Source organism: Rhinoraja longicauda, chromosome 9 (assembly GCF_053455715.1).
Source record: "Rhinoraja longicauda isolate Sanriku21f chromosome 9, sRhiLon1.1, whole genome shotgun sequence".
Taxonomy (NCBI): Eukaryota; Metazoa; Chordata; class Chondrichthyes; order Rajiformes; family Arhynchobatidae; genus Rhinoraja; species Rhinoraja longicauda.
Window position 1 is genome coordinate 48334653 of NC_135961.1, and position 15235 is coordinate 48349887.

Genomic DNA, 15235 nt, shown 5'->3' on the forward strand with positions numbered 1-15235 from the left:
CCATGATTCCTAGCAGCTGCGAGCTGTTTGTCTCTTCATTACATTGAGGAGCAGTGCCCAGTTATAAACTCTCAGTTTACCTTGAGTAGCCAGGTCAGTACAGAATCTCTGTAGGGAACAAACTTGTTCTTATTTTTACCAGCAGCCTGATCCGCCAGAGCAGAGATTACCAGACCTAGTGTTGTTAAGGATCTGAAAAAAAAGTCAGCACAAAAAACATTATCAATAAGGAGCCTTGACTGTCATTCCTAGTGGTGCAAACTGATGCTAATGATGGTCAACAATAGAGTACGGCACAGTGGCGCAGCGGTAGAGTTGCTGCCTTACAGCGCCGGAGACCCAGGTTCAATCCCGATTACGGGCCCTGTCTGTATGGATTTTTTACATTCTCTCCATGACTGCATGGATTTTCTTTGAGATCTTTGGTTTCCTCCCATACTCCAAAGACGTACAGGTTTGTAGGTTAATTGGCTTAGGTTTGTATACTTGGTATATGTATAAATTGTCCCTGGTGTATGTAGGCTTGTGTTACCGTGCGGATTCTGTGGGCCGAAGGGCCTTTTTCCAGGCTGTATCCTTAAACTAAACTACAAGTAGCAAGTTCATGATACATTTTTATTGGGAGATGCATGGGCCCTTCAGCTAACCGTCTTCACCAACCATCACCACCTGTTCATACTAATCCTATATTCCCATCAACTCCTCACAGATTCATTGACTCTCGTAAACACCAGGGGCAATATACAGTCACAGGATGAATGCGCAAAGATCCGGATTGAATTGTCTCCAGCACTGTGAGGCAACGGACTATTGGCTGCACCAAGTGCCACTCAATATTGTCTAATAATCTTCCATAAAAAAATGTCTTGATTATTTTACCAGCAAAACCGGTACCTGACAAAATGTCAGCTTTCAAACTCTATCATATTTCATAGTCCATGTTGCCCCGAAATTCCTAACGGCCCCAATTTAAAAGTCTCATCCCTTGCCTTCTCTGTAATGTTTCTCAATTGTACAATCCCCAAACACTGCTTTCCTCTTTCCTCATCCCTCCACTGCCCAAAGGTCTATGCTCAATTTACACGGATCCTTGGGAAATCCAATTTTATTTCTCGGTCTCTTCTTGTTTAAAACCAATCTCCAATGTAACCCTCATGTCTTAGGTTTCCATTTTGTCAGATTACATCAGTAATGTTGGTGGGACATTTTCCACTTTAAAAGTATAAGATATTGTTGCTTCTATGATTAAACGTGACATCTGGCATTGGCCTTGTCCTGTTCACCTGTTCGCTCTCCTTCAGCCTTTAGTTGCAGTCCTCTCCAGTGTCTTACCCTGGCAACCTCCTTCCAATTTTCAAAGATCAAGGCTTTTCACCTCAACTGCGATTTAATTTCAAACAAATCTGCTTAACCTTCTGGCTAGTTGCCTCCTTTCTCCACTAAGAAGTGGCCATGAATCACTTACAAGAAACAAATATAAACAGAAGATGGACAAGTGATGAGTCAGAGAGGTTTCACTCATCAAAAGGCTTCTCATAATTGATAGCGAGCTGCATTATCATCAAGATTTCGTAATCCAGATTAAAAAAAGATGAAATCAAAGGGGAAATTCAAATAAGGTAAATACAGATTCGGGTTAGGGGCAATAAAATAATTTCCAGCTATAGGTAGCAGGTAAACAAATAGGCAGTGATTAATCAAACAAGTGGCTTCAAATCAAAACCTTGATAATCAAAAAGCATAGCAGCCAAAGATACACTTAAGTGAGGGATTTAAACATAAATGACTTGACAGGTGGAATATTTAATATTATTTTAAAAAGTAAAGCTCGGGCAAGGAATACATCAAATTCAAGGTTCCAAGTCAAATACGAAGTTTAAATTGCTTTCAAAAAGAGTTGAAAAATGAGGAGGTTCCCATTCATCATTACAGGTAGAAGTTAAGGATGGCTAAGTGGGACCAGATGAAAGTTACAATGTGACACGTTTCAGCAATTTTTTGTATTTAAATAATCTACTTATGTTTAGCAATAATAATGTTGTTCAATGATAACATTTGCTGCAAAACATTCCTTGAAATGTTGCTACAGTGCCATTTTAGAAGCATGTCAGTGATTGGATTGACAGATGTAAAATCAGTAAAATCATCAGTAACTCACTTGTTAATGTTGCTTCCTTCCTTAAGTCGATCCCCAGCAGCTCCTGTCTTTGCTGCTCTCTCGCTACCTGCCAGGTCCACCAGGCTCAGTTTGCTCACCTTCTCACCCAAGGTCTACGGAAAGATGATTGGAATCTGGTCAGAAATGGCTCTGTAGTGATTTCTCCCTTAAGAGTGGTTGGTTTATGAAACAAGCTGCCAGAGGAGATAGTTGAGACAAGTACAATCACAACATTTAAAAAACATTTGGACAGGCACATGGATAGGATAGGTTTAGAAGGATATGTGCCAAATACAAACAGGTTGGGCTAGTGTAGGTGGGGCATGTTGGTCAGCATTGGCAAGTTGAGTTGAAGGGCCTTTTTCCACACTGTATGACTCGATAAGAAATGGGATCTTGGTCAATTGACAGGGAGCATAGGAACGGGGGCTCCAGTGAGATGGAAACAAGGTCCCAGTGAGACGGAGACCAAACCATTGGGATTTCTCAATCGCCAGAGAGTTATCAGAGTTTGACTGTAATTCCTACTTTTTACATAAAACTGTACCATTTCCCATCTAGTTTGCGATAATATAAACTCCCTCTCTGGAAATTCCATTAACATCATTTGATGGGCCTCCTTAATTTGGTTAGTTACAAATTACAAAGCTCTTTTTTAAATGTCAATTCTGATCATTCAGAAGTCCTGGGGTTTTGAGATGAATATAGTTGGGATTATGATATTGAAGATGGAGCTATGGTCGATAAATAGGAGTCCGACTGAGTTTTGTTAACTAGGTGTTCTAACGATGAGTGTAGGATTAGGGAAATGCTGTCGGCTGTGGACCTGTTGAGATGGTAGGCAAACTGCAGTGGATCAAGAATGTCTGGGAGGCTGGAGTTAATGTACAACATGACCAGCCTTTTAAAGCACTTCGTGGTAGATGCCAGAGCCTCTCGACAATAGTCATAGAGGCAAGTTACATTACTTTTCTTTGGAAACAGGATGATAGTTGGTTTCTTCAAGTAGGTGTGTCCCTCTCCTAAATAACATTATTTATTGGGAGAGGTTAAAGATATCTGTGAATACTCCTGCCAACTGATCTGTGCAGGTCCCAAGGATTCAGGCCAGTGTCTTTCCACTAGATCACTATCGGCAAGGCCGGTTTGACATATACAAGTGACCGTGGGTACAGACACACCCAAGGCTGTCAGGGCAGATGATATAATCCAACCAATCGCTGTTCAAAGTGAACATGGAAAGCAGTGAGCTCAACGGGGAGGGATGCATTGTTGCCAATGACACTGCCTGACTTCACTTCACAGCCTGTCAGAGCTTGCAAGCCTTGCCACACTCGACAGTGTCTGTGTAGTTAACTCGACACTCTAGCTTGGTTCAGAATTCCCTCTTGGAATTCATGTAAGCTCTGTGAAGGTCATAAACAGATTTCTTGGATTGCTTGGGATCAATTGACTTGAACACTGCAGACTTGGTCTTCACCTGGGAATGGGCCTTACAGTAAATCCAGTGGGGGAATACATGTATTGTTTTCTTTGGCATGCCTCCTTCTATACACTTATTGTTTAAATCTGTGACGGCAGTGGCCTACTCTTTTTGGTTGTTTATAGAGTCACTGAATATGGACCAGTCCATTAACTCAAATCAGTCACGAAAGATCTCCTCCGTTTCCTCACACCAGTGCTCTGAGTTTCTGTACCTTCTGAACGACTTTATGATTTTTTTATGCTGAAGGAGTAATTTACAATAGCCAGTTAATCTCTCAGCACATTTTTAAGCATGTACAAAGAAACCATAGTATCTGGTGGAAACCCACACAATCACAGGAAGAATGAACAAACTCCATAAAGGAAGTATTCGAGGTCAAGATCAGCATGAACAGTTGCATCAACGTCTCTTCCACTTTATCACTTATTTTCAGTTGAATCCTCTGTTCTAATATTGGCTTATAGTTGTGCAAACCTTGCCTCAAAGCCATTCCGTTAATCCCCACTCACCCTCTACACAAGCTTTGCTCCTTACCATTCTCTGGCTTTCAGGAGCCATTGCTTTATTTATTTAACACTAATTTCCCCCCATTTTGCCAACTGTTCAGTGTCCATTGTCCGAAGAAAAGCAAGACCTCATGCCTAAACGACTACCTTCCGAATGCCTTGACAGCCACCATCATGAAATGTTTTGAGAGGCTCGTTATGGAATGCATTAAATCCAGTCTACCAAGTGGCCTTGATCCACTGCAGTTCGCCTCCCCTCACAACAGGTCCACGAACAATGCCATTGCCCTAGCCCTACACTCATCCCCAGAATTCCTGGATAAGAGAGACACATACATCAGATTCCTATTCATAGACTACAGCTCTGTCTTTAGCAACATTATACAATCCAAACTTGACGGTGTCAGCTCTCATCTCTGCAACTGGATCCTCAACTTCCTGACCAACAAACCCCAATCAGTGAGGATAGGGGACAAATCATCCTCTATGATAATCCTCAACACTGGTACTCCACAAGGATGAGTTCTCAGTTCCCTTATTTACTCCTTGTACACCCACGACTGTGCAGCCATGCACATAATTCAATTTTCAAAATGTTCAAATTCGCAGACGACACCACCATCGTGGGCGGATATCAAATAATGATGAGTCAGAGTACAGGAAGGCGATCGAGATCCTCTTGTTCTGGTGTCAAGACAACAAAATTTCTCTCAATGCCAGCAAGAGAAAGGATATAGTGATCGACTTCGGAAAGCGAAGCGGTACACATACCCCAGTTTGCATTGATGGTGTCGAAGTAGAGATGGTTGAAAACTTCAAATTCCTAGGAGTCAATATCACCAACAACCTCTCCTGGACCACCCATGTTGAAGGAACGACCAAGAAAGCATACTAACACCTCTACTTCGTTAGAAGGCTTAGGAAGTTCGGCATATCCCCTACAATTCTCACCAACGTCTACAGATGCACCATAGAAAACATTTTATAAGGATGCATCACAGCTTGGTTTGGGAACAGTGAATTGTGGACGCAGCCCAAACCATCTCACAAACCACCCTCACTTCTATTGACTCAATTTATACCTCACGCTGCCTCGGCAAGGCCAGCAGCAGAATCAAAGACGAGTCGCACCCTGGCCACTCCCTCTTCTCTCCTCTCCCATCAGGCAAAAGGTATAGAAGTGTGAAAACATACACCTCCAGATTCAGGAACAATTTCTTCCCAGCTGTTATCAAGCAACTGAATCATCCTACCACAAACAGAGAGCAGTGCTGAACTACCATCTACCCTCGGTGACCCTCGGACTATCCTTGATCGGACTTTGCACGAAACGTTATTCCCTTACACTGTAAATGGCTCGATTGTAATCATGTATTGCCTTTCTGATTACTGGATATCAAGCAACAATACAATAAACTAAACTAAACCATTGATTTTTGATAGTTTGATGCGAAGCACATATGCAACTCCCCTTGAGAGAGAAGAACTAAAGTAATTCATGTCATTACCAACATCCAAGTCCTCACCCCAGATTGGAGATCGCATAGTGTGTGCGTAAGAATAATGTTGAATACTGCATGGGAGCGGCTGCTTTCCTCGTTCATATTGGTTGCCGCAACCGTTCGGGACTTGTTCCCTTCTGACATCAAAGATTCAATATCCTGATGGACAAGAAAAAGTGGTTTATTCTTTTAATTTATTTTTTCGCCACACAGTATTACTTCCCTCATCCCCCCCCCAATTCTTTGTTCTCCGTTCACCCGTAACTAAGTGTGCATACAAATACTTTATCCTAATTGTTTTTTGACTGTATTCTACAACATTGATCTTGGAATTGCATGTCCACCGTCTGAATGACTGCTTCATGTGTTCCAAGAACACAATCACAAAATTGAACGTCAAGAAAAATAATCAAATAGTAGGGTGGAGTATGTAATGCTTTATAAGAATTTCAGCCAATTTAAATTACAAATGATCTTATGGTTCTTTCCTGCCCCAAGGATACTGGAATATGTTCTGCTGGCACCAGCATGTAGAAGGCTACATCATTTTCTTTCATATTTGGAAAATTATCAAGTTATTTTAATGCAGCATACTTGATTGTGAAACACTTTTGGGTATGTGCTGCTAACTGCTCATGGTGCCCATCAGACTCCTGACCTCTGTAAAAGTGGATACAATAAATTATGGCTTCAATCCATCCATTAAACCAGTCAACCAGGATGTTGCCAGCATTTGAGGGGCTGAGCTGCAGGGAGCTAGGAATTTCCTTGTAGCACAGGAGGCTGAGGGATGATCTTATAGAGGTGTATAAAATCATGAAGGGAATAGATAGGGTAAATGCACAGAGCCTTTTACCCAGGCTGGGGGAATGAAAACCCATAGGTTTAAGATGAGAAGGGCAAGATTTAATACAAACCCAAGGGCAACTTTTTTACTCAAAGGGAGTGGTGGGTAGATGGAACAAATTGCCAGTGGAGATGGTTGAAGCAAGTACTTGAACAGTATTTAAAGTAATTTTGGACAGGTACATAGATAGGAAATTTCCAGAGGGATGTGGGCCAAACGTTGGCAAATGGGATCCTAACGTTGTGACATTTGGAAAGCAGTTAAGGGATAAGAAGGGGTAGCAAAGTGCTGTTGAGACCAAGACTGGATCCACAATAGTCAATAGTCAATTTATTTGTCACATACACATACACATGCAGTGAAATGAAAAATTACCCAAAGTCTTACAGAATGACAGAGCAGGCTGAAGTGGCTGATTGGCCTACTCCTCCTGTCTTGTACAAGGTCATCCAGACCAAATCAAGTAAGCAAAAGTTTCTATAACCATCAAATATCAAAAGTATTCAAAGGTTCTATTAAAGTTGATGATGCACCTCTGGTTAATATCATATTTAATAATCATATTTACCAGAGGTGAAATTAGGTCTTACCTCTGACTAAAATAACATCTCTTAAAATAAAACAGTAGCAGGAAGGCAATATTCAATTGTATAGACTTCCAATTTTGAGCAAAAACTGGAGCATGCGGCAGTGAATAACCAGACATTTTCCTTTGATACCCATTTCAATTGTTATCCAAAAGATATGCAGTCCCATCATCTTAAAACTGTTGCCTATCTACGTGAAGAGGAAAAAAATAGTCAAGGCAAATGTGGGTCCCTTGAAGACAGAAGCAGGGGAATTTATTATGGGGAACAAAGAAATGGCAGACGAGTTAAACCGTTACTTTGGATCTGTCTTCACTGAGGAAGATACACACAATCTCCCAAATGTTCTAGGGGCCGGAGAACCTAGGGTGATGGAGGAACTGAAGGAAATCCACATTAGGCAGGAAATGGTTTTGGGTAGACTGATGGGACTGAAGGCTGATAAATCCCCAGGGCCTGATGGTCTGCATCCCAGGGTACTTAAGGAGGTGGCTCTAGAAATAGTGGAAGCATTGGAGATCATTTTTCAATGTTCTATAGATTCAGGATCAGTTCCTGTGGATTGGAGGATAGCAAATGTTATCCCACTTTTTAAGAAAGGAGGGAGAGAGAAAACGGGTAATTATAGACCAGTTAGTCTGACATCAGTGGTGGGGAAGATGCTGGAGTCAATTATAAAAGACGAAATTGCTGAGCATTTGGATAGCAGTAACAGGATCATTCCGAGTCAGCATGGATTTACGAAGGGGAAATCATGCTTGACAAATCTACTGGAATTTTTTGAGGATGTAACTAGGAAAATTGACAGGGGAGAGTCAGTGGATGTGGTGTACCTCGACTTTCAGAAAGCCTTCGACAAGGTCCCACATAGGAGATTAGTGGGCAAAATTAGGGCACATGGTATTGGGGGTGGGGTACTGACATGGATGGAAATTGGTTGACAGACAGAAAGCAAAGAGTGGGGATAAATGGGTCCCTTTCGGAATGGGAGGCAGTGACCAGTGGGGTACCGCAAGGTTCGGTGCTGGGACCCCAGCTATTTACGATATACATTAATGACTTGGACGAAGGGATTAAAAGTACCATTAGCAAATTTACAGATGATACTAAGCTGGGGGGTAGTGTGAATTGTGAGGAAGATGCAATAAGGCTGCAGGGTGACTTGGACAGGTTGTGTGAGTGGGCGGATACATGGCAGATGCAGTTTAATGTAGATAAGTGTGAGGTTATTCACTTTGGAAGTAAGAATAGAAAGGCAGATAATTGTCTGAATGGTGTCAAGTTAGGAGGAGGGGGAGTTCAACGAGATCTGGGTGTCCTAGTGCATCAGTCAATGAAAGGAAGCATGCAGGTACAGCAGGCAGTGAAGAAAGCCAATGGAATGTTGGCCTTCATAACAAGAGGAGTTGAGTAGAGGAGCAAAGAGGTCCTTCTACAGTTGTATCGGGCCCTGGTGAGACCGCACCTGGAGTACTGTGTGCAGTTTTGGTCTCCAAATTTGAGGAAGGATATTCTTGCTATGGAGGGCGTGCAGCGTAGGTTCACTAGGTTAATTCCCGGAATGGCGGGACTGTCGTATGTTGAAAGGCTGGAGCGATTGGGCTTGTATACACTGGAATTTAGAAGGATGAGGGGGGATCTTATTGAAACATATAAAATAATTAGGGGATTGGACACATTAGAGGCAGGAAACATGTTCCCAATGTTGGGGGAGTCCAGAACAAGAGGCCACAGTTTAAGAATAAGGGGTAGGCCATTTAGAACGGAGATGAGGAAGAACTTTTTCAGTCAGAGAGTGGTGAAGGTGTGGAATTCTCTGCCTCAGAAGGCAGTGGAGGCCAGTTCGTTGGATGCTTTCAGGAGAGAGCTGGATGGAGCTGTGAAGGATAGCGGAGTGAGGGGATATGGGGAGAAGGCAGGAACGGGGTACTGATTGAGAGTGATCAGCCATGATCGCATTGAATGGCGGTGCTGCCTCGAAGGGCTGAATGGCCTACTCCTGCACCTATTGTCTATTGTCTATTGTCTAACATTTAAAAATAGTTCCACGGGGTTTCATTATCATCCTTACCTTGTAATTGGTCACAGCCAGTTTTGACAAACCATCCACATAAGGACCAAGGACTTTATGTTCCCTCACCTTCAAGCTGTGGCGACTGCTACATAAACAAATGATCAAACAAAACACAATAGAAGATAACTAGAAGATACTTAGTTGGTACAAGTAAAGAACTTGTGCTTCAAATGTTCTTATGCTAACATAACCTAAAACTGAACTCCCTACATTTCTAACAGATGACGATGGACAAAATGATAAGACTACAGTTTAAGTTGGAACAGAATGAATTATTGTGTTATTAGCATAAATAGCAATAAATTAAAAAAAATTAAAGATTCAGATGATTGTAATTCAGCTCTTCCGTTTTCATTTTAAGCTTTGGGTTTTTCTATTTAAATATTGTAAAGTTCTAAATAACATTGACAATACAAATTATGGTGGCACAACGTGCAAAATATAATAGCGGAAGTGACTGAACTCGCATCGAATCATGCTCTTATGTAACAGGGAAGCATGCCCACTCATCCTGGTCAGTGGTCTCAACTGTTGGGATTTCCCTGTGAGAACAGGAGCAAGTTGAAAGGGTAGTCTCATAAGTTGGTTAATTGGCCAATAAAAGGAAGGTAAAGCAAAATGAAGTGGCCATAGTAGGAGTGCACAGAGTAAGAGTGGGGCATTGAGGCTTTTGGCTCGAGAGGCTTCGGGAAGGGTGATTTCAGGATAAGATTTGGTCTGTCACTTTTTTGTTTGTTTCAGAGTGCAACGTGGTCCTGGTGTAGATGGGATGGAAGCTGGTGCAGTGGAGTGCTCGACCCGTGCGCGAGAACTCAAGAAGATGGCCACTGTCCCCAAGGACGGCAGGAGATGTGGTCCAGGTGTATCTCCTTAAAGACTGCGTTAGGGAACTGTAGCTGCAGCTGGACAACCTCAGGCTCATCCAGGAGAGTGAGGAAGTCATAGATTGGAGCTATCAAGAGGTAGTCACACAGAGAATAGATGGGTGCTAGCCAGGAAAGGAAGTAGGAAAATAGTTCAGGAATCCCTTGTGGCCAATTCCGAGCAAAACAGGATACTGTTGAGGGAGATGCCCGTTCAGGGGAGAGCAGTAGCAGCCAGGTCTGTGGCACTAGGCCTGGCTCCAAGGCACAGTGGGGTAGACAATAGACAATAGGTGTAGGAGTAGGCCATTTGGCCCTTCACACCAGCAGTGCCATTCACTGTGATCATGGCTGATCATTCACAATCAGTATCCCGTTCCTGCCTTCTTCCCAAATCCCTTGACTCCGCTATCTTTAAGAGCTCTATCTAACTCTCTCTTGAAAGCATCCAGAGATGCCTCCACTGCCTTCTGAGGCAGAGAATTCCACAGATTCACAACTTTCTGGGTGAAAAGGTTCTTCCTCATCTCCATTCTAAATGGCCTACCCCTTATTCTTCAACTGTGGCCCCTAGTTCTGGACTCCCCCAACATCGGGAACATGTTTTCTGCCTCTAGTGTGTCTAATCAGTTAATAATCTTATATGTTTCAATAAGATCCCCTCTCATCCTTCTAAATTCCAGTGCATATAAGCCCAGTCGCTCCATTCTTTCAACATACGACAGTCCCATCAACCCAGGAATTAACCTTGTGAACCTACTCTGCACTCCCTCAATAGCAAGAATGTCTTTCCTCAAATTTGGAGACCAAAACTGCACACAATACTCCAGGTGTGGTCTCACTAGGCCCCTGTACAACTGCATCCTCCTATTGTTATGAAGGCCAACATGCCATTAGCTTTCTTCACTGCCTGCTGAACCTGCATGCTGCTTTCAGTGATTGATGAACAAGGACACCCAGATCTCATTGTACTTCCCCTTTTCCTAACTTGACACAATTCAGATAATAATTCGCCTCCTGTTCTTACCACAAAGTGGATGACCTCACATTTATCCACATTACACTGCATCTGCCAGGCATCTGCCCACTCACCCAACCTGTCAAAGTCACCCTGCATCCTCATAGCATCCTCCTCAAAGTTCACACTGCCACCCAGCTTTGTGTAATCTGCAAATTTACTAATGTTACTTTTAATTCCTTCATCTAAGTCATTAACGTATATTGTAAATAGCTGCGGTCCCAGCACTGAGCCTTGTGGTACCCCGCTAGTCACTGCCTTCCATTTTGAAATCCCCACTCTTTGTTTCCTGTCTGCCAACCAATTTTCTATCCATGTCAGTACCCTACCCCCAATACCACGTGTTCTAATTTTGTCCACTAATCTCCTATGTGGGGCCTTATCAAAGGCTTTCTGAAAGTCCAGGTACACTACATCCACTGGATCGCCCTTGTCCATTTTCCGAGTTACATCCTCAAAGAATTCCAGAAGATTAGTCAAGCATGATTTCCCCTTCGTAAATCCATGCTGACTCAGACCGATCCTGTTACTGCTATCCAAATGTGCCGCTATTTCATCTTTTATAATTGATTCCAGCATCTTTCCAACCACTGATGTCAGCCGAATTGGTCTATAATTGAAGGTGAAGGCAGGCAGAGTAACAATGATAGGAGACTCGATAGTTCGGAGGGGCAGACAGGAGATTCTGTGGCAGCAAACAGGATGGTCTGTTTGGCTCCCTGATACCAGGGTACCGGATGTCTTAGAGCAGCTGCGAAACATTCTCAAGAAGGAGGGTGATCAGCCCCAAAAGTCGTTGTGCGCATCGGCACAAATGACATGGGTAGGAAAAGGGATGAGGTTCTGCAGAGAGAATGTGGGGAGTTAAGCAAAAGTTAAAATGGTAAAGGGTGGTAATCTCTGGATTACTCTTGGTGCCATGTCGTAGTGAGGATAGCAATAGGAGGATAGGACAGATGATGTGGCTGAGAAGTTAGTGCAGGGGACAGAGATTCAGATTTTTGGACCATTGGGATCTCATTTGGGGCAGATGTGACTTGTGCAAGAGGAACGGGTTGCACCTGAACTGGAGGGGCACCAACATCATAGAGGTATACAGCATAGAAATAGGTCTTTCAGCCCAATTTGCCCACACAGACCAACATGTCTTGTCTACACTAGTCCCACCTGTCTGCATTTGGCCCATATCCCTGTCAACATATCCCATGTAAACATAAGGGATTAAATTATAGGCCGCCCAATGGCCAGCAGGAGATAAGAGGATCAGATATGTAGACAGATTACGGAAGGATGAAAGAACCACGGGGTTGTTGGAGTGGATGACTTTAACTTCCTTAATATTCATTGCGACTTACTCAGGGCAAGAGGATTAGATGGGGGCAGAATTTGTTAGGTATATCCAAATAGGTTTGCTTAGATTGTATGTGAAAATCACGTGGTATGCTTGCCTTCATTGCTAGGGGCATTGAATAGAAGAGTCAGGAAGTGATGATGCAGCTCTATAGGACTTATGTTAGGCCGCATTTGGAGTAGTGCGTGCAGTTTTGGTCGCCCCATTCCAGGAAAGATGTGGAGGTTTGGAGAGGGTGCAGAGGAGGTTTCCCAGAATGCTGCCTGGATTAGAAGGATTTAGCTGCAGGAAGTTGGATAAACTTGGATTGTTTATCTCAAATGTCAGAGGTTGAAGGGACCAATAGAAGTATATAAAACTATGAGAGGCATGGAAGGTTAGAAAGTCAGAACTTTTTCTTCCAGGGTGGAAATGTCCAACACTAGAGGGCATTTTATCAAAACAAAAACAGTCAGCTTTATCAAAGTTGCACAAAGTAGCCTGTTCCAGCAGCCTCCAAGGAGGCAAACAATTCTCTGTAAAGGCAGGATCACAAAAGAACTTCACACACAAGTCAATAGTGACCAACATCAAGTGGAGAATACCATATGGGTCAAGTCACCAGCTGTAAACAGAGATTGAATTAGATGAAATTAGAGTAGCCTGAGCTAACTCTAAGATCATAAACAATAATTTTAATTGTTTCTCCAATCTTCGTTAGGCCAAAGAGATGTTCCCAATTAACTAGGTTTCATATTCTATATACCAAAATCTTTAACATTATCTTTGTTTTCCTCCCTTTGGTTTCCTATACACTGTATAATACTCAAACATACAATTTGGTCTCACAGCTTTCACAAAGCTGCTCCTTACACGAAGAGCATGGAGCAGCCAAGCAAAAAAAGATATCTGATGATCTCCCACCCTGTGTCTCCTCGTGAGTGCACAATGATTAATATTTCATTGGAGAAAGTGGTTGATGACCTCGTATCCATATAAGATTCCTCAATATAGTATGCCATTATTTTTAAATGCTTTTAAACAGTCATTAATAACTTTAAATCACTGAGAAGAAAAAAGTATCTACAATATTATTTGGCACTATTGAAATTTAAAACAAGTTCATTCAATATACTCAAGGGGATTCAATAAGCCAGGAGTGAGTAAAGAAAAGGTTATTTTAAGTACCAAAGAAAAGACAAAATGTCAGATTTCTGCTGTGAATGTCAATAATAAGCATTTTTGCAGACATGAAACTAAAACTGTGTGTAAGCGAAGACAGGACTTCACTGAAGAGGAATAGTCGTAGTGTGGCTGGTCAATCAACCGTAATGGGTGCATGTATGGGAGATTACTGTTGTCGTGCGAGTCTTTTTATTACTATCCAAATAAGAAACCCAACTTGATCTCTTGCCAGTCGGGGGAACATCTGCAGCTGAGCATAGAAATTTGCCATATGGAGGAAGTGTGAATGCTCAGAATGAAATTGGTGCAACTATTTTAAGACATGATTAGCAAGTTTGCAGGCAACACTAAAAATATGTGGTCTTGTAGACAGCAAAGATGGTTATCAAAAAAATACAGCAGGATTTTGATCAGCGGGGCAAGTGGGCTGAGTAATGACTAATGGAGTTTAATGCAGATGTATGAGGTTTTGCATTTTGCGAAGTCAAACCAAGGTAGGACCTTCACAATGAACAGTAGGGTCCTGGGGAGTGTTGTAGAGTAGTGAGATCTAGGAATACAAATAGGACTACATATAAATTGCAGGTAGATAGGGTGATGAAAGTGGCTTTTGGCATTCGTCAGGAAATTTAGTCTAGAAGTTGGGACATTATGTTACAAGTTGTACAAGCCTTTGGTGAGGCCGCACTTGGAATATTCTGTTCAGTTTTGGTCACCCTGAATTAGGAAAGATGTAATTAAGCTGATAGGGGTGCAGAGAAGATTTACAAGGAGATGTTGCCTGGATTCAAGGGCCTGAGATTGGGCAGGCTAGTATTTTTTCCACACAGAAGGTGGTGTGTCTATGGAAGAGGCTGCCAGAAGAAGTAGTTGAGGCAGGTACAATAACATTTAAAATACATTTTGACAAATTCATGGACAGGAAAGGTTTAGAGGGATATGGGCCAAAATGGGCAAATGGGACTAGCTTAGGTGTGGCATTTTGGTCAGCATAGTGAGTTGAGCCAAAGGGTGTGTTTCCATGCTGTATGATTATCATTATTGCTGAACATCGTATTTGACTATTATGGCCATCACTTGCAGAGAAATCTATTTATGGTTAAAGAAAAAAACCTGTTAATTGATGTTATGTATAAAACTACCCATTCCTGATGTATGCATATTTACTGTGTTTTTATTTTCATATACTTACCCTTTTGGATCAAGCAAATCCCGGACTTTTTCATTGTAGATTTCCATAAATGACACTTCAACTGCAAAGCTCTGCTCTTCATTTGCCTCTTGCAGCGCCCGTTCAAACAGCTTACTGCACAACCGGGGGATCAAACCAGGATTATCTTTTGAACCCATCATTGTGTACGATTTACCCGAGCCTAACCATCAAACAGGTATATAGATAGTTAACAGGATCAACTGCACATTATAAACTCGGCGTCTCTTTGTTTGATAGCAAAGTAAATGTGAACAGTGTAAAATGAAAATACTTTATTTGAATGCACTTGTTCATATTAAAACCACCTAATAGAGATCTGTGAGAGAATCACATAAATATCCATTATATTATATTTAATGTCATTCAATAAAAAATGAATTAGTTGATTTTATGAGAGCCAAGATGTGCTAATAATCATTACAGAATATATTTTAACTTGGCTTAGTCGAAAGAAATACACATTTAG

At 42.0% G+C, this 15235-nt stretch overlaps 1 protein-coding gene across 2 annotated transcripts in view; it reads right to left on the bottom strand.

Moving 5' to 3' along the window:
* Positions 1-15235, bottom strand: part of LOC144596712 (kinesin-like protein KIF13B) — a 180729-nt gene that overhangs the window by 81717 nt on the left and 83777 nt on the right. The window contains exons 6-10 of one of the 2 annotated variants that reach the window (XM_078405429.1): positions 14749-14929; positions 9158-9242; positions 5677-5811; positions 2159-2271; positions 81-192 (exon numbers count right to left, since the gene is read on the bottom strand). In XM_078405429.1, the coding sequence (XP_078261555.1) occupies positions 81-192; positions 2159-2271; positions 5677-5811; positions 9158-9242; positions 14749-14929 (626 nt within the window). Of the gene's footprint in view, positions 1-80; positions 193-2158; positions 2272-5676; positions 5812-9157; positions 9246-14748; positions 14930-15235 lie in introns of both variants that reach the window. The other variant, XM_078405428.1, reaches the window with a different exon arrangement.